The sequence below is a fragment of the Rutilus rutilus genome, assembly GCF_951802725.1.
Source record: "Rutilus rutilus genome assembly, chromosome: 7".
NCBI lineage: Eukaryota > Metazoa > Chordata > Actinopteri > Cypriniformes > Leuciscidae > Rutilus > Rutilus rutilus.
This window is the reverse complement of record NC_140221.1, coordinates 432,938-452,599: the sequence shown is the minus strand read 5'-3', so window position 1 is coordinate 452,599 and position 19,662 is coordinate 432,938. Positions and strand designations below refer to the sequence as shown.

Here is a 19,662-nt window from a genome sequence, read left to right as displayed (position 1 = left end):
GACGCAGTTCATGAGATCAGGCTGGCTGAATCCAAATTATAACGCGCTCAAACACACTGCTGTATCTTGCGCACATGACGCAATTTCAAACGTCCAATAAAATGAAATCCGCGTTCTAATCTTTCTTTCTTTCATTCTTTCTTTCTTTCTTTCTTTCTTTCTTTCTTTCTTTCTTTCTTTCTTTCTTTTTATTTATTTATTTATTTATTTATTTATTTATTTATTTATTTATTTGCATGCCCTGTGTCTGTTTTACTCTCAGGATTAGTAGGATTAATCAGACATGTATCACAATATTGTCTATTTTATATCACGCATTCTGGCTCAAACACTAGAGCATGCGCGAGCAAAGGTCATGGGTTCGAATCCCAGGGAAAGCGAGAACTGATAGAATAATTGATGAATGAATGCAATGTTAATCGCATTGAATTAAAAAAAAAAGACTCTGCCAAATGCATTAATGTAAATTTTATTTTTCATTTAAGACGTTTTACAGGCCTTTTAATAAAACAAAATTGATCCGACAAGATGCAAAATAGCCTAAATAACAAGATGAGATGCGAATTTATTTAATATGTGCGTGTAAAACGTCTCCTGAGAGAAGAGCACATGCAGATGAGGTGTGTGTGTGTGTGTGTGTGTGTGTGTGTGTGTGTGTGTGTGTGTGTGTGTGTGTGTGTGTGCGGGGCAGTACTGTGGGTGGACCGATATTGTCACGGCATAGCAGACGAACACACACACTACGTGTTCATCCCAGTGCTTCCGTTTCCCTGTGTAAGGCACGGGGTTTGACCATTAGAGGAACAGAGAGAGAGACGGAGGGAGAGAGAGAGAGAGAGAGAGAGAGAGAGAGAGAGAGAGAGAGAGAGAGAGAGAGAGAGAGAGAGAGAGAGAGAGAGAGAGAGAGAGAGAAGGAGGTGATCGTGCTTCTTTTCTCCAGGAATACCAGACAGATCCTCTGCTTTACTCCGTGAACTGACTTTAGTGCAGGTCCATCACTGAGATTCTCGTTTTTAATCTCCATATTCTCCCGTGCTGGATGAAGATTCTCTTCGCGGAGGACCGAGAGTAAATCCATGGGTTCCCCGAGCAGAATCCCGTGAGCTTCATCGCGCTTGGAATATATGTGACTAAAAAACCCATCAAACCGGCCATATCTGGAGCTGCTTCGAGCTCGTTGTGCTGATTCTGGGATTCGCTAATTTCAGGTAATGTCCAGTGTCCGCTTCTTCTTGATTCAGTGAGTTGTTGCACTTAGGCCATCGCTACAGAATCCATAAACACATGTGGAAAACATCCGTGGTGCATAGAATAGTCGATTCTGGATCGTTGTAGTTCAAATACATTGCGGAATAGTATTTATCAAACAGTTGTGTTCATCTCTCCAAAGAAAGTTGTAATAGATAGCCTACCCGTGCAATGGTTTTATATCTCCTGCATTCACAGAATTCCTAGACGCATCGAGGAAGACAATGTGAGCAGAACTGCATTGTTTAAAAAGTTAGTCTACAGTGTCCTTGTTATACTTATTACTTGTAGTAATAATTACAGTAAATTGTGCATAATTACAAGCAACCAAATCCGGTTACACTTTATTTTACAGTGTCACTGTATGCAATATGTTACATGCAGTTACTATAGTAGCCTAATAGCTATTAATTATGCATTATTACATGCAACTAACCCTTAAACAAACCCTAATCCTAACCCTGTAAGTACATGTAGTTACTTAATGTTACTCAGTACGTAAATGTATAATTGCAGTGTAACAAAGACACCTCAAAATAAAGTGCAACCCCTAATGCTAACTACTATAGTAAGTACATATCATTAATTATTACTCAGTACGTAAATGTATAATTACAGTGTAACAAAGACACCTTAAAATAAAGTGCAACCCCTAATCCTAACTCCTATAGTAAGTACATGGCATTAATTATTACTCAGTACGTAAATGTATAATTAGCCTACAGTGTAACACGGACACCTTAAAATAAGTGCAACCAAAAGCTAAATGTTTATGCATTATGTATCTAATATGTAGGTATATTAATGTGCAGGTGTGTGTTTGTTTTCCAAGAATGTTGCGATGATTTATGTGAGCAGACTTTTCAAAATGATGTTTTTGTAGGAGCACATGTGAGAGTTTTAATGAAGAATGCTTCGAAAACCTCGGATATTTGTGTACAGATTTGGAATTGCATTGTTAGTTTTGTAACAGAAGTTTATTTCGTGATCAGAAAAGCGAGACTCGCAAACACAATGAGAGTTTATGTCATTGTAATCAATGCTTGGACTTATTAAAGTGCTGCAAACGTGCTGAAGGGAAATGAACAAAACAAACGCGTTTAAAAGAGTAAGAAGAGCTGATGGGTTGTTGTGTGTCCTCAGGCCTCGGTGGAAGAGTTCAGACATGGCGGACAGCGAAGACACTTTTCGGCTCCAAAACTCTCCGAGTGACTCCGAATCAAAAGATTTACAAAACGAGGGAAAATCAGAGAAACAGAATGGAGCCGCTAGCAAATCCCCGTCCTCACAGACAACATACATTCAACAGGTAACAGCTACTGTGTGTGTGTGTGTGTGTGTGTGTGTGTGTGTGTGTGTGTGTGTGTGTGTGTGTACTTAACCATGTTTTGGCTTCAGACTTGCACCCAGAAGTGAGCTAAAACTGTTTTGGAGTCGTCCTTATTTGTAAAACAATATAAAGTAATTTTTAAACGTAAAACTGCAGAGAGTTTTCTGTCAGGTCAGGCTTTAGTATTCGGCTATAGAACACAGATGTGGGATGTGCCCATGTAGTTTTCTAAGTGTGTGTGAGGAATCCGCTATAGTTGCTGATCTGAGGTAACTGTCGCTAATATATGAAAATTAATAAAGCTGTGCAGTAATTTCGTAACTTACTGTTGCTCAGGTGCTCGACGAGGCATAATATAAAGTTACATCGTCTACACGAGTTCAAATTCAAATGTAGATTGACGGAAAGAGATGCATAATATAAGAAAAACACTTTACTGAACTAACCATGAGCAATACATCTGTTACAGTATTTATTAAGCTTTGTTAATATTAGTTAATAAAAATACAGCTGTTCATTGTTTGTTCGTGTTAGTTCCCAGTGCATTAACTAATGTTAACAAACACAGCCTTTGATTTTAATACATTTATTACATTGACATTTAATATTCAACAATATTATTGATCTGCCTGTATTAAGGTGGACGATGACGCAAATTTCTTCTAGAAACAAACTTTGTTGTATTATTTTCACTTTATCACTGTGAAGCTGCTTTGATACAATCTGTATAAATAAGCGCTGTATAAATAAAGGTGACTTGACTTAATAACGTATTAGTAAATGTTGAAATTAATATCAACTAAGATTAATAAATGCTTGCTCATTCTCAGTTCATGTTAACTAAGGTAGTTAACTAATGTTAACTAATGAACATTATTGTAAAGTGTTACCCAAAAACGAAATATTGCAACTAAGTGTAACGCAGAACACGAGTGTGTGTGACAGGCTGTGCGTGTGGGAGTGTTTGGCAGTGCATATTTCTGAAAATGTTTTCTCTTTGCTATATCATTCGAAAATAATAACGCATTTTCATCAAGCAATGTTAGCTTACTCAATTTTTAAAATGCTTGTTTAGACCAAAATCTAAATCTAAAGTTCTACGAACTTAATCTTGGAGTTTATTAACTTAAAATGAATTCTGCTCAATTATTACTTTGCTTTAAAGCTGAACAACTTTTTTCTCCTCATGCATTTTGATGCCATTTTGTTTAGCGTTAGCCTCGTTATTAATGCTTGAAAGATGCAGTGCATATGTTCATTCTCTGCATATGCATCTGTCTTTTTAAAAGGGAATGGAAGGGATAAAAGTTTACTTGCACGAGCGAGAGTTGTGGGCAAAGTTTCATGAAGTGGGAACTGAAATGATCATCACCAAAGCAGGGAGGTAAGAAACAAATCTTTTCATTGCATCGATAACCTTAAAAATGCACAAATACGAACTGATCATTATAACACGAGGCCTAATTATTATTATCATTCAATAATTGTAATACGAATTGTATATTATTCATTATGCATGTATATATATATTCCCATGCAATGATCATAGTTTATTGAAATAGAATTAATTAAACATTGTCATTGTAATTTTTAACGGAAAGACTGGGTTGCTTGGCTAATAACAAAAAATGCATGTTTCTACAACAACTAGCCTAGCGATTTTTTAGTGATTAATTTAGATGCATCTTTTTTTATTGAATGTGTTTTGAAAGTTGCAGTCTAAGTAAAGGCTAATTCCCGAACTTCAGTAAGCAATGCTTTGACTCCTAATTTAAGATGAGTTTTTATGCAAGTTATGACTGGAGCTGGAAACAACCATCATTTTGGATTCTTGATGCATATTTTTCCACTAATGTTATAATTAGCGATAAACTCGGATCTTTCTCTAAAACTAAAAGAGCATTTTAAAATTGTATCATCGCATATTAAATGTTTTGCGTCTGAAATATAAAATTAGCAGGGCGTTTTAAGGTTATAATGGGTATTAATTGTGCGTAAATTATAAATGTAGCTATATAAACTAATTGTTTAAGGCAGCAGTGTGGAGTTTCAGGCCCTGATATGTGATATTCCTTTCTAGTAGCTGAGAAGAGTTTTAAAAACATATTGAACATGTAACTGCGTTTCAGTTTTTTTATTGATAAACACTTATGCTTCGTCAAAAATTTTTTCTCAGAAATCACATGTGGGTTTAAAGCTGAAATCTGTGCATGAACTCCTCAGTTGCTGAACATTATGATCAGTGTGAGATTAAAAAGGCCAGGTAAAGTTCATCGCGGGAGATTACGTTGATGTGTAACGTCATAAATATCCGTATGCATGCAGCAAATTGTCTTGTTCTTCTCATTTATTATTCATAATCGCGGCAGCTTTCAAAAACGTGCAGTTCATGATTTCCTCTCTGTACAGAGCTGAACAAGGCGGCTTTTGTGCTAACAACATTTCTAGTCATTTTAGTGGGGAAAAATCCCTCTCTATATCTAGAGTATTAAACAGTCGACAAAATCGCCACAAACTGCTTCATACTTTTGTGCATTTTATTACGCGTTTTTTCTTAAAGACCGAGCATCACGTGTGAAGTTGAGCCACTGAAAGCATATTTTCTTCTCCCATATATGCACACTTTTCATAGTTTTAATTCACCCAATATCTCTTTTTTTTTTTTTTTTTTTTTTCTTGTCCTTAAATGTTTTATATTCTGTGATTTAAGCGTTGTATTCGCAGACTTATCTGTATAGGCCTTTGAGACAAAATTAATCTTAATCAGATATACCATACTAACTATAGTGTGTCTAACCAACGCTATCTAACGAACTATTCGTACGCATTTTACGAGGTGGCTATTTCTTACGAACTCTAAACCCAGTGACGGGTGTGAGATTAGCGAAAGTTGTTGCGTGTCAAAATATGTCTCCAAAACACACGCATAAAATAATCGATTTACCCAAAGCATTTTTTGTTTGCTCCAGTGACAAATATACATTAAATATATTAAATTATTATAATTACTATTGTTATTATTATTTGAGAAAAGCCTTTACGCGATTCCTGCTGTAATATTGTCCCGTTTTTCGTCCACAGGCGCATGTTTCCCAGCTTCAAAGTGAAGGTCACCGGGTTGAACCCCAAAACCAAATACATTCTCCTGATGGATGTTGTGCCAGCCGATGACCACCGCTATAAATTCGCGGATAACAAATGGTTCGTGAGTCATCAATTGTTTTATTCGCAGTTAATGTCACTGGAGCGGGTTGTTATTTACTTTACTCAAATAGATGGCTTACGTTTAAAGTTCTCACTGTTGCTTTGACTGTCCATTTCTCATCCCCTTCTAGTGCTAAAGCTTCTCAAAAGTTCCTGGCAAGACCTATCAAAATGGTCACATATCGCTTTTAATTAAATAATTAAATTAGACTCATTCATGGTCTTTATTAATGCTTAAAGATGCAGAGACACACACTAAGAAAAGAAGGCATTTCTAAATGTTAACACACATGTGTTTGTTCATTTCAGTTTAAAACAATTGAAAGTTTATACTAACTTGTGCATTAAAGGATGAGGAAAAACAGCCTTATTACACACGATTTCATCTGCTTCCGACAGAAAACAGCGTATTATGCTACTTGTTTTATGCTCCTTTTTCAGGGTCAGTGGTTTGAATAGTTGAGGTCACTGAGGGCGGACGTCCACAGGCCAACATCTCTGATAATTACCAGTTCAGTGCATGTTCTGGAACTAACGACCCTCTTGATCAACCATCATCTTAGCCATTAACCAAATAAACCGGGCTTTGAAACACATTATGCTCAACACACAAGGCAGCGATGCATGATGAATGGAGGCTGATCACATTTGGACAAGTTTCGATTTCAATAAAGGAAACACATGTTGAGGGAACAAAACATCTTTTAGTTTTAATGAAATCATCCTTGTACTTAATGCATGATTAGATCAACAGAATCTCAATAATCACATGAGAGAAAACAGCAACTGATATAATATTTTGTAAATGTGTGATTGTACATTTCTGAAATACATAACTTAGACTCTAAACTGTAATGTGGACTCATGCATTTTCTGTAAAGCTGCTTTGACACGATGTGTATTGTGAAAAGCGCTGTACAAATAAATGTGAATTGAATTGAATTTTGCAAGTATAAAAGTCTACAGAAGGGAAGTCTGTGTGTATTTACAGTGAAGCATCATGTGTTTTGCACTATCAGTAATGACCTGAGAGAAACTGGCGATGGCTGTAATATTCTGCCAGGATAAAGACTAGCGTGTGTTCTGCTCTAGGTCTGTGACGGGGAAAGCTGAACCTGCGATGCCGGGAAGACTGTACGTTCATCCCGATTCTCCGGCCACTGGCGCGCACTGGATGAGGCAACTGGTGTCTTTCCAGAAACTCAAGCTGACGAACAACCACCTCGATCCCTTCGGACATGTGAGTGAATATCTGTCTTATGTGGATTTGCTTTGAAACTAACATTAACTCTTCCAGCAAACATATCATGGATAAAATCAGTGTGTAAAAAGCTATTTCAGTCTGGCTGAACCCCTAAAAAAACTGTTTTTTGGGGCATAAATTGCACTGCAAAAATACTTTTCTTACTTAGTATTTTTGTCTTGTTTCCAGTCCAAATATCCAAAAATTCTTAAATCACGAGTAATTTACTAGGTGAGTAAAATAACATACAATATTATGTCTTGTTTTTTGGGGATATACATCAAAATGAAGTGATTTGTTGGTTAAAAAAAAAAGCTAAATTATCTGCCAATGGGGAAAGAAAAATATTCTTAATTCAAACAGAAACAAGATTTTTTTTTTATCCCATTGGTAGATAATTTTGCTTGTTTTAAATAAAAACTCACTTAATTTAGATTTTTTTTTTTTTTCAGAAAACAAGACAGAATATGTTTATGTTACGACATTTTACTAATCTAGTAAATGACTCTTGATTTAAGAATTTTTAGATATTTGAACAAAAACAAAAACAAAAATGTAAGAAAAGTATTTTTTGCAGTGTGAAGTATTGGTTACTAATATTTTTGACTTGACTTGAATAGCACAAAATGATCATGACAAACACTCCTGATTTCCCCTCAGGATAGGTCAGGATTGGAGTTCTTAGGTAGCGTTTTGCGTGTGAATTGAACTCCAGGAAACACAGATCTGAAAAGGTGCCGCTGACAAACGCCAGATCAGAGTAACAACCGAAACACTTCTTAAATCCAGTCATGATAATTGAGACAACAAAAGCAGTCGCGGCCGTCTCAGATGTGGACACACGGAGTTCAGATTACTAATTTACGCTCTGGAAACTGTTGTGCGTTAAAAGAAATGTAATTTTCTCCAGGTATACCAGCAATCTCGATACGCGAGGCGTCAAGCAAAGAAAGACCGGCTCACACTCACAGTGATCATCTTAATCCAAGAGCATGTGAATCAACATGTCTCAGATTAGGAGAGCACTGAGGTCCTCATATGCGTGTTCTGCTGTGTAGTCGATCAGCTTTGCTTCTCTGCCAAACCTCAGCTGGCAGAATGAAATCGGAGCCTTGCTGGAATGTGAGTCGAGTTGTAAATTTCTGTCCAGAATGCATTTTTGATTGGTTGCAGTGGTTCTTGGCGAGCCCCCTTTGTGCCGAAAGAGCACCCTGGGATTTATAAATGAAGTACGGCTTCTCGACCAAAATAACAATCTATCGGTCTGTTGTTCCAGGTGGTTGAAATAATTTCAGACCTATTTATAATTGTAGTCTCAGAAGCAGGGCTGAACATGTGATGCTATAAGCTGGAACCTGTTAGGAAATACATAAAAACAGCCAATATTTCCAAACTCCGTCTTAATTAGACTCCAATGATGAGATAAAGATGTCTGAAAGAAACTCACAATAATGCCCATGTGGGTCACTTACCAAGCATGTAAAAGCAATACAACACAGTCTGAATTTTCCAAGTTCAAGGCTTTTTTAGATTTTTTTTAGCTTTGGCTTTGATCATTTTAGTCTCATTCATCAGTGCACACACACACACACACACACAGTCCCTGCCTCTCGCAGCCATGCAGAAATATCAGAGTTTGGATAACTGTGCTTCAAACTGTTTATATGTGCAGACAGTGTGTGATGAGTGATGGACAGAGGAACACAACGGCTGTTAATCTGCAGGGTTTCGGAGTCCTGTGATGTCGGGAACATGAAAGAGTGGAGGAACATTCACTGCCCTCAGTGATCGCTCACTATCATTAAAAACTATCATACGGCGCTGGAGAAGCTGAAGCAGGGCAGGACAGAGCAGACTAACACTAGTGGGTGGTCCAGCAAACACTGATGTCCATGCAGATTTACTAATATTAGAAGCGGTTTGGTTGCAGGATCCAAGTAGGCCTTTAGTTTGCTCAAGACTTTTATTTTGACATCACATTTTAAAGCAATGCATTTTTCTTTTCTTTTTTTTTTGCAATAAATCATCTTGTCGATCTGGAGCAAAAGCAATATTCTCAGCTGAGATCAATGTTTAAAGTTTACAGCAAGTCCTGCTTTCCAAGTCTCGGTGTTGATTCGAGCCAAAAGCGGCTGAGAGACACACACACACACACACCGATGGACTGATGTCACTGATCAAAGCAGAAACGCTGCAGTTGTTTGGAGAATGCTTGCGAGGGGAAAACGCATGAAAATGGAAAAGAGGAATGTGTGTGTGTGTGTGTGTGTGTGTGTGTGTGTGTGTGTGTGTGTGTGTGTGTGTGTGTGTTTAAACTTGGCATCCACATCCAGAATGCAAAGTTTAGACAAAGTAGCCTACATTATACACACACACACACACACACACACACACACACACATTTGACTTGGAAAAGAACAGGCCACAGAAACGAAAAGAACTTGGACAAAAAAAACATTATTTTGTTTAAAAGTGACCGGCTAGGCTAGGCTATCTTCAGATCCAGCGATTCTCTGATTCTTAAACTCTCGTTTGAACTACAAGTACCCGGACAAGCGGTTTTAGAGATGGACAAACTGTTTGTCATGTTAAAATCAGAGACTCAGCAAAGGATCTGTAACTAAGTCCGACACGCATTTCACTTACAAAGTGAAGTTTCCCAAAGAAAGCGGGTTAATCAGGTGTAAGTGCGAACAGACGGAGCGCGACAGCGCCGATTATTATTTATCTCAAAGCGTTTCTGAAAAAATAATGTGTTTAAAAAACGCTGCTAATAGAAAGAAGAAAAACAATTAATAAGCGTTCTACTTTCGCAATGACATTAATCATAGCATAATTTAAATGAAGTGTCTTTAGCTATATTATTGTAGGCCTATATTATCGAAGAAGATCCATTAGAGCCATACGCATTTGATCGTCATATTTAAGCTCTATTTTCTTCCCAGATCATTCTGAATTCCATGCACAAATATCAGCCCAGGATCCACATCGTGAAGGCAGATGAAAATAATGGATTTGGGTCCAAAAACACCGCTTTCTGCACTCATGTGTTCCCAGAAACGGCCTTCATCGCAGTCACGTCTTACCAGAACCACAAGGTAAGAAGGATCGTATCAAACGTTTTAGGGTTATCATGTTGAAATCATTTTAAACATTCTAAGCATAAAGTTAGAAAATAGATTCGGGTTTTTGTGTGTGTGTGAATTATTGAATTATGATCTGCTTCAGGTCAGATGTGTGTGAGCTTATGATTCCTGATTGGTCGAATGATTCAATCAAATTACGCGCCTAACTTTGAGATTGGCCCGAAAACAATTAGATTGCTCAGCTATATCAAAAATATTGTTGCTAGATTTAACTGGGAATTATTATTATACTAATTAATATGATATTAATTTATGTATGCTAACAAGCCATTATTAAATTATATTTTATTACAGTGCATGTTTAGATTTTTCACTCTGAATCCACGAAATGTTTAGTTAAGCGATTCTCCAGAAATCAAAGTTAGTGCATCTACTGATTCCGACTGTGTTAAAGTTAATAAAGTAACGCGTGCATTATTAGACATCCAGATTAATTTTATTCTAACTTAGAAAACAAAAAAATAATAAAACATGTCCGAAATGTTTATGTGGAAACTAAATATTATGAAAACGTGATTTATTTATTTTTGGTCAGCTGTTGTGTTTCTCAGAATATTTCCATTCGTGAATTATAAATCCGATTGTTGTTTAATAGTTCAGCTCCCAAACCAAGACATTTCTGCCTCGTCAAATTTACGCATGTCATTCTCTTGAAAATACAGATACGAAAAGAATGCACAAATAAACTAAATAACATGTCCTTAATACATTATGGCGTTATGTGCTTATGGTAAAATGAATGCATGTGTGTGTTTTTGTCACACTTGTTGCATCCAGTTAAAAACTCGTTTTTGCGCTGTAATCAAATAATCAGCCTTAATGACGCCGTGATTCCGCTCGATCGCAAATGTAGGAATATGGTAAAGATGGAAACTTACTTTCTAACACTCATCTGGGTAATGTGAGAAAGAACATCGAAATGCACACATTTAGCACACTTTAATTCAGACCTCCTTTGTTTACCGGTATTTATTAATTGATTGCGATTGGTGTAAAACAGGCGTTTATTTGACGTGTTGAAGCTTCTAGTGTTTTCGCCCTCGCTTTTAACACAAAGCCTCAAAAGATGGTTTTTAATACACACGGAAGAAGTATATTAATTATTTACAGAGCCTACATGCAACATCAAATTGTTAATTTAGCCGACGTCTTTTCTTTAAGAAAGCAATTTTACACACCAGCACGTGCACCTGTATGTCATTAAAAATAATAGATTTTGAATAACCTTTTGGGTCTTCAGGTTGCAGCCAAACAAACCAGCGCTGATAATCATGTGTGGACCAGATTAATGAGCACGAGCAACATGTTACAAGTTACAAAACACAATTTACCAGCGCATATATGGCACGTATTCTTCAGCAAGTTTAGCCTTAAACAAGCCGTGTGAATGTGGTGATTTCATGCGACTATACAAACAGACCCGTGCCATATATAGCCTATATATACCATATACTGCTAACATAGGCTAACGCACAGACTGGCTTTTTCAAAATGCAATAAGCTGTACTTCGGTTAATCAAATTGAGCAGTGAAAATTAAGAGAAAAAAAAGAGAATATAAAGAGAAAAACAATAGGTAACTACAGCATCATAAAACAAAGTTGCGAATGTCCAAACACTGGTCGAGTTTAGCACATGCGACATCGTTGGAATATTTCGAATTTTTTCTTTTTGCACTCTTAGTAAAATGTGCACATTAAGAACATCAAATTGTAATTTGCAAAACTACTCAATTTTGTGAAGTCTGCCAAGCGCATAGTGGGTTTATAAAAGCTCAAAGGGACATTTTTAATAGGTCTCATCTCAAGTGAGAGCCAAAGCAATGTCAAAGATCAAGTCCTGTTAGGAAACACAGCACAACAGTGGAAGGGGGGGGGGGGGGGGGGGGGGGGGGGTAGAGAGAGAGAGAGAGAGAGAGGGAGAGAGAGAGAGGGAGGGAGAGGGTAGAAAGAGAGAGAGAGAGAGGGGGGGGGGGGAGAGAGAGAGGGGGGGAGAGAGAGGGGGGGGAGAGAGAGAGAGAGGGGGGGGACTTTCATGCTTGACAACTTTTGTGTTCTTTGTTCTGCTTTACTTGTGTAAGTTTTTTTCATTTTATGTTCTGTCTTTTATTCACTTTCACAGATTTTGTAATCTATCAAATCAGATGATCACATTATCACAAAGATAATAATAATACTTTTTATAATCAAACTTTCATTAAAAGCAACTATAAAAAAATCAAAGTTATCACTTTAAAAAGGATGAGGAATGAGGAATACTTCTACAGCATTTATTAATCTTAGTTAATATTAATTTCAACATTTACTAATATGTTATTAAAATCAAAGGTTGTATTTGTTAACATTAGTTAATGCATGTGAACTAACATGAGCGTTAACAAAGATTAACTAATATAATAACACATGTATTGCTCATTGTTACTTCATGTTGGTAAATACATTAATTAATGTTAACTAATGAACCTTATTGTAAAGTGTTACCGAACCCTTTGTTTTTAAGTGCATGAACACTATTCACAAAAGGCAAAATATTTGACGTTGACATTTTATTTTATATCTCAGACTATGACAGGATTAAGATGAATTATTAGTGCTTCGCATGTGGAATTATTAGACATTTGCATCCTTATGCAAAGACACCAATCTTTCCCCAAACTGATGATGTTTTCCTACATTAGAGCTTCGAACAAACCCCAGTTTCTGTTTCATCTTTCCATCATCAGAGCACTAAACCACAGGTCATGCTGCTCCTATATCTAACGCTCTACTAGATACGCCTTCAAAGTCAAGACTGAAGACATTAAAGTGGTTTAATGTATAATGTTTAGTGGATTCCCCCATTAACAGAAACACAGAACACAATCAGTCTGAAAACAGTGAGCCGTGGGAAATCAATCATATAGAAATCATCTTCTGGATTTTCCTGCAGAAACTTCTTCAGTCTCTGGTGGACTCGTTAATAACGAGATATCTGGAGTTCAGATCAGGCTGAGGATCGCACTGTTTGTTTCTAATGGATGAAAAGACTCACGTGTGTGTGTTGGTGTGTATTGCAGATCACACAGCTGAAGATCGAGAACAATCCCTTCGCAAAGGGCTTTCGTGGGAGCGACGACATGGAGCTGCATCGCATGTCGAGGATGCAGAGGTGAGTCGAGACCTGGCTTATAATCCGGTTAATTACTGATCATAGATCAGAGCTTTATTACTGACACACACACAGATCTGAGCTTTCGCTTTGACAAACTTCTGAACTTTCAAGTGTAGAAAACGTTGACATTACATCAAATATTTACTAAGTTAATATTAAACAGCAAAAACTTGCAATTGAGCATTGAATCATTATTAGTTTTGGTCAAAGCATGGGGATTTATGATGGCATCAATATTTGTTATTGAGAAGTAAATGTTTTAGAGTTTTTGATCAGTTCATTTATGAAGCACTATTGACCAATGTGCTGAACAACAGTGAAGTAAACCCTATTAAAATAAAACTAAAACTAAACACACAGACAAGACACCTAGAAAACACTACACACACACACACTGCCTAACCCTAACCCTAACCCTAACCCTAACCCTAACCCACACTGCCTCATCACTCAGAAGCTAAAGAAGGAATTACCTCTTTTAGATGTAGATTAATACTCTATTTCTATCCGAAACAGAGGAAATATAAAACACTGATCACTGCAAAAATGCTTTTATTACTTTGTATTTTTGTCTTGTTTTCAGTCCAAATGTCTAAAAATTCTTAAATCAAGATTTACATTTACTAGATGAGTAAAATGCCATACGATATTATGTCTTGTTTTCTGGTGGAATAAATCAAAATGAAGTGATTTGTTGCTTAAAAAAATCTAAATGATCTGCCAATGGTGTAATAATAAAATCTTAATTCAAACAGAAACAATATTATTTTTCTGACCCCATTGACTGATCATTTAGCTTTTTTAAAGCAAAAACTCACTTCATTTTGCTTTATTTCCCCAGAAAACAAGACATAATATCGTATGGCATTTTATTACTTTCGTAAATGCATCTTCATTTAAGTATTTTTAGATTTTTGGACTGGAAACCAGACAAAAATACTGAGTAAGAAAAGCTTTTTTTTTTTGCAGTGCTCAATAAAGTCCTGAATCTTGTTGCCTCAAGTTTTTGGGTTTCTGCTATTTTACAGTGAGCCAAATCAGGAGCTGGCTCTTTACAGAGGTGTCTCACAGATAACAGGAGAACTGATTAAACTGAACTAAACAGGGTCGTGTTAATCAATGCACAAACACAAGCCAGCGCAGACACAAACCAGAGACGGCTGCTTCACGAAGGCTCTCCTCTGACGGGACACTCGTGATGCGATTGTTCCTCTTAAACCGTATCTCAGTCTCAGCTCTATAGATCCAGAGCCGTTTTCTGCAGTCGTGATATTTGGTCCGGTGGAGGTAAAGACCACATGGATCGCACTCTTATTTTCTCCAGATGACTGCTGTATGGAGTGTGGAAAAACACATTTTCAAAGCAGAAAATCTGGTTGTGCTGCCGCCAACATAGGCGTTGTCCACTACAAAATGACAGACTTCAGAATACACTAGGAAAAAATGTCAATGCTCTTTCCATGCCGTAGTTAACTTTGTCTGTTGTTACTTTGAAACAAGCAGAGAAAGAACTGACTAATGTCTCCCACGAGAGCCTTCTATTGAGTTTCCAGATAATGACCTGAGGACGTTAAGACCCAACTAAAGCCTGTACGATTCTCCTACCGAATCCGTTATACAACTTTACTCTCGGTTATTTATTCTGCAGATGCTTTGACTTACAAGCGCACTGCAAAAAATGCTTTTCTTACCTCGTATTTTTGTCTTGTTTCCAGTCCAAATATCTAGAAATTCATAAATCAAGAGGCATTTACTAAAGTAATCAAATGCCATAAGATATTATGCCTTGTTTTCTGGGGATATAAATCAAAATGAAGTGAGTTGTTGCTTAAAAAAAGCTAAATTATCTGCCAATGGGGTAAGAAAAAAAACTTGTTTCTGTTTGAATTAAGATTATTTTTCTTACCCCATTGGCAGATAATTTAGCTATTTTAAAGCCAAAAATCACTTCATTTTGATTTATTTCCCCAGAAAACAAGAAATAATATCTAATGGCATTTTACTCGTCTAGTAAACGCATCTTGATTTAAGAATTTGTTTAAATTTGGACTGGAAACAAGAGAAAAATACTAAGTAAGAAAAGCATTTTTGCAGTGTGAGGAAGCCGCAATTCGTTAAAAAGACATCGAAGCAAAGTAATGTATCATAAAAAAATACAATGAGAATCAGAAAACCTCCACTATGGTGCCGAAGTCAAAGGTCCTGATATCCTATCTGTCCTCCACTGTCAAACGCTGAGACGAAGCAGGTCTGGTCTGAGTTAAACTCGGACGACTGGAAACCAGGTCAGTGGTTCAAAAGAAATAGTCCAGGAATTAATGCATCTTTCATAGATTAATTGGCATGAAAAGCTCCGGTCGTAGACAGATGGGGAAGAGATCATGTGGTGGTCGTCAGTGAGTGGTTTCGAGAGCTTGACTGAAAGAAAAGCATGTAAATGAAAGCCATGAAATGGGTTTTTCTGTCCTCTAAAGCACCAAGGAGTATCCGGTGGTTCCTCGCAGCACTGTCCGCCAGCGGGTCGGCACCAGCGCGAGTCCGTTCGGTGGAGACGTCCAGGTTCTGTCCAGTCCCGGTGTCATGAGCTCTCAGTACTCCTGTGAGAACGGGGTCTCCAGCTCGACCCAGTCCCAGTCCCAGTCCGCTTACCCGCTGCCCCACGAACACCGGCAGGACTATCACTGCATCAAGAGGAAAGGTGGGTCCATATTCCACTTCACTTCTTTTATTGCTTTTTTTTAAAGACATAGTTGCATATACAAAGTAATAGACAAATGGCATATACACAACTACACATAAAGGGGAGGAAAAAAAGAAAAAAGATCCATTTCACTTCTGAAAACTTAAGCTTTTAGTGTTAAAGTCCCCCTGTAGTCGATCATTTTATCCCTTAAAACTCACCAAAATAACATATTTAAACTTTTTTCCTTGAAAAAAAGTTTCTTTATGCCTTAAAATATCTTGAATGTAACTCGACACCCTCGCCTCATTTAGTATGCGCGGTTCTATGAATATGCAAATGAGCCCCGCCTCCACTCACTCACTCAGCTCAGAGATCCACTGGTTGACGATCACACGTTGATCTGATTGGTTACAAGGTAGTTTGTGACGTCAGAAACACCAGCGATTTCAAAGCGTGTGTTTGAGACTGTCTTTGGTTCACTGCAGTTTTAAGGAGGAAATACTCAGCAATGGTGTCGACTTATGAACTTACACATGCTTTGTCTTAAAGCAGATTAAAAACACCACATAGACACATAAACAAAGCCTGATTTTCACCACAGGGGGACTTTAATGTTTTTTGCTGGTTCGGTTAGGATTAGGATTACTTTTCTCAGTGGCAAATCTAATCGCAATGATTCAGTCCCGTTTGATCGGCTTGTGAGATTCTAGCGAGTTCATTTCCATCCCGTTGTGTCTGTGCAGCTGAGGACGAGTGTCCCGCGGGAGAGCACTCCTACAAGAAGAGCTACGTGGAAAGTTCATCCAGCGAGGACGATCACTACTACCGGCCCGTGAGCTACTCTCAGGCTCTGGGTCTCAGCGGCGCCCCCTACAGGCCCGAGTCGGGTCAGCGCCAGGCCTGCATGTACGCGAGCGCGTCCCAATCCAGCGAACCCGTGCCGAGCCTGGAGGACATCAGCTGCAACACCTGGACGGGCGTCTCCCCGTACGCCGGCATGCATCAGCCCTACCAGCACTTCTCGGCTCACTTCACCTCCGGCCCGCTGGTGTCCCGGCTGAGTGGCGTCTCAGGCCACGCCTCCCCGCAGCTGGGCGACGCCCACTCCATGTACCAGAGCTCGATGTCCCATCAGCCACTGGGGCGCCAGTGCAGTCCGAGCGCGGGAATCCAGTCGCCCACTGGAAACGAGTACTTGTACACACACACACACACTCTCTCCCCGCACCAGTACCACACCGTGCACGTCATGCCCGACTGGAACGAAGCCAGCTAACTGGATCCCCAACATGGAGGATGGCGCTTTATGCATATTTATATCTTTTGTATATCCAGGCCGTGAACATCAGAGGCCACACTGCCAAAAATGCTTTTCTTACTTATTATTTTTGTCTGGTTTCCAGTCCAAATATTGAAAAATTCTTAAATCAAGAAGCATTTACTAAAGTAGTAAAATGCCATATGATATTATAGGTGTGACCCAAACGACGCACTATACACTCAATCATATACACTCAACTGTACTCAATCGTGTAGTGTATGAACTTTATACGTTTATTTTGCCTTCCAACATGGGAGTCTGATGTTGATCTACGTGATTAAATCTGAGACAGTCGAGTGCATGAAGTGGCCGACGTTCCACACTTGGTTTTTCCGGTTAAATAAGTGCATCATCCGGGTACTTTTTCAGTGAATTTTCAGTGTGAACGCACTACTCGCACTATTTATACTACAAAATGGCGTAGAATAGTGCACAAGTACACGATTTGGGACGCACCTCGCACCTTTTCTGGGGATATAAATCAACATTATGTGAGTTTTTGCTTAAAACAAGCAAAATGATCTGCCAATGGGGTAAGACAAATAATCTTGTTTCTGTTTGAATTAAGATCTTTCTCAGCCCAGAAAACAAGACATAATATCTATATATGCCATTTTACTCTTCTAGTAAATGCATCTTGATTTAAGAATTTTTCGATATTTGGACTGGAAACAAGACAGAAATACTGAGTAAGAAAAGCATTTTTGCAGTGCATTTCCAGCAAGGAGAGTCTCAGGACAGGAACACGAGACTCGTTTGCATGAGACTGACTGTATATCAGGGACTAAATCTTCCCTTTCAATGCAAGGACTAATGCACAAAGATGCCGAGTTTTATTAAAAAAGATGGCAAAGTAATTGAGGAAACAAATCCAGTTTTATAGTGTTTTTTCCATCTCATTGTTTGAGTTGACCTTGTCCTTTGAAAGTAAGTCTTTGGGATCTTGTCTGTACTCAAACATCAGCCCTTCTTCTGGTCAGCTCCACCAGTCTCTGAGAGCAAGGCAGGAGTGCTGGGTTAGTTGGTGAAGACACACATTCTGGTGATGCAGATTTTGTTCAGGGATATATTACAAGTTTAGAGCAATTTTGACAAAAATCATTTATGTATCTTTGTGTCTCTAAACTACCAGTAAGTCCATGATACAAAACGTCGGTAAAATTAAGTGGATGAATTAGCACTTCTTACTGAACGGTTATCTGAAAACATGGCACAACACTCAATGCAATCTCAAATCCAATAGTACTATAAGCTTGTTATCACAGACATCTGGTGAGAGACATCAGAACACCAATCACAGAGTTAATAACTCAAACATGCTGGAGGTCTTCTAGAACATCTATATCGGTTTGATTTACATGCAACATGTAGTACATTAAACTTTGGTATGGAAATGTTTATATTTGGACACTTGTAGTCAGCAGATTTTTTTTCTTTTTTCTTGTTAATAGTATTTATTTTTCTTGTATTATAAAACTTTCTTTTACTTTACGTTAAAGGACATTTGCTAGGTTGACTTTTTGAAATTAGTTTTTTTAAAATTACTTTGAGTTTTGTAGTCAAACTTTCTTTTTTAGCTAAAAAAAAGGGAAAAATACTGAGAAAAGGTGATCAGACTGGTTTAAAAATGTCGAATGCTTACGAAAAACTGTCAGAAACATGCTGTACATAAAACAAAATGTACATAGAAAACAGAATAAATGTAAAAGATTCTTCCTTGAATTCTGAATTTATTTAATGCAACTCTGTGACATTAATCTATGCCATTATTTTAACTCTATGAACAATGACTTTACAGAGTTTACTGGAGACTCCATTTTAATAACTGAAAATCAATAAACTTAACTACACTAAAGTTAGTGTTATCCTAAGAGTTAAAGCAAGTCTCATCTGATTAGATCTCTTTCACTGCTTAAGCCCACTTGAGTGCATCGTTTATTTAATTCATTTGATTGAGGAACGTCTTGTATTTTCAGATATTAATGGTGGTCATGACAAATTAGCAGTTGTGTAGAAAATCCTTTGGATTAAAGGAGGTTTAACCAACAATTACACCGCCGGTGCAAAGGCCTCTCTGTAAATCTTCAACATGTCACCCTTGAGAAAACAGTCCATTCTGAGCCAAAATGGAGTTAACCGTTGACCTCTAGTGGCAGTCGGTGGATCGCTGAGCCGCAGATGTGCTGGAGGAGCTGATGAAGAACACAATCTGAGGTTATACATGCGTGCATTCAAGGCAAAAAGACAAATGTGGGCTTGTTTGGATTTTAGGATAAGGATAAGATGATGAATGATAATGTAAACGCTTTATTAGAAGGGTTTGGAAGAAAAGTTGTGT

At 37.8% G+C, this 19,662-nt stretch overlaps 1 protein-coding gene across 1 annotated transcript; it reads left to right on the top strand.

Annotated features, from left to right (window-relative positions):
• Positions 1 to 733: 733 nt before the first annotated feature.
• Positions 734 to 19,175, top strand: tbx5a (T-box transcription factor 5a). The gene is made up of 9 exons (XM_084415409.1): positions 734 to 1,208; positions 2,392 to 2,557; positions 3,868 to 3,962; positions 5,660 to 5,779; positions 6,875 to 7,022; positions 9,971 to 10,123; positions 13,226 to 13,317; positions 15,795 to 16,018; positions 16,747 to 19,175. The coding sequence occupies exons 2-9, from the start codon at positions 2,414 to 2,416 to the stop codon at positions 17,277 to 17,279; spliced, it is 1,509 nt and encodes a 502-aa protein (XP_084271535.1). The 5' UTR covers positions 734 to 1,208; positions 2,392 to 2,413; the 3' UTR covers positions 17,280 to 19,175.
• Positions 19,176 to 19,662: the final 487 nt, after the last annotated feature.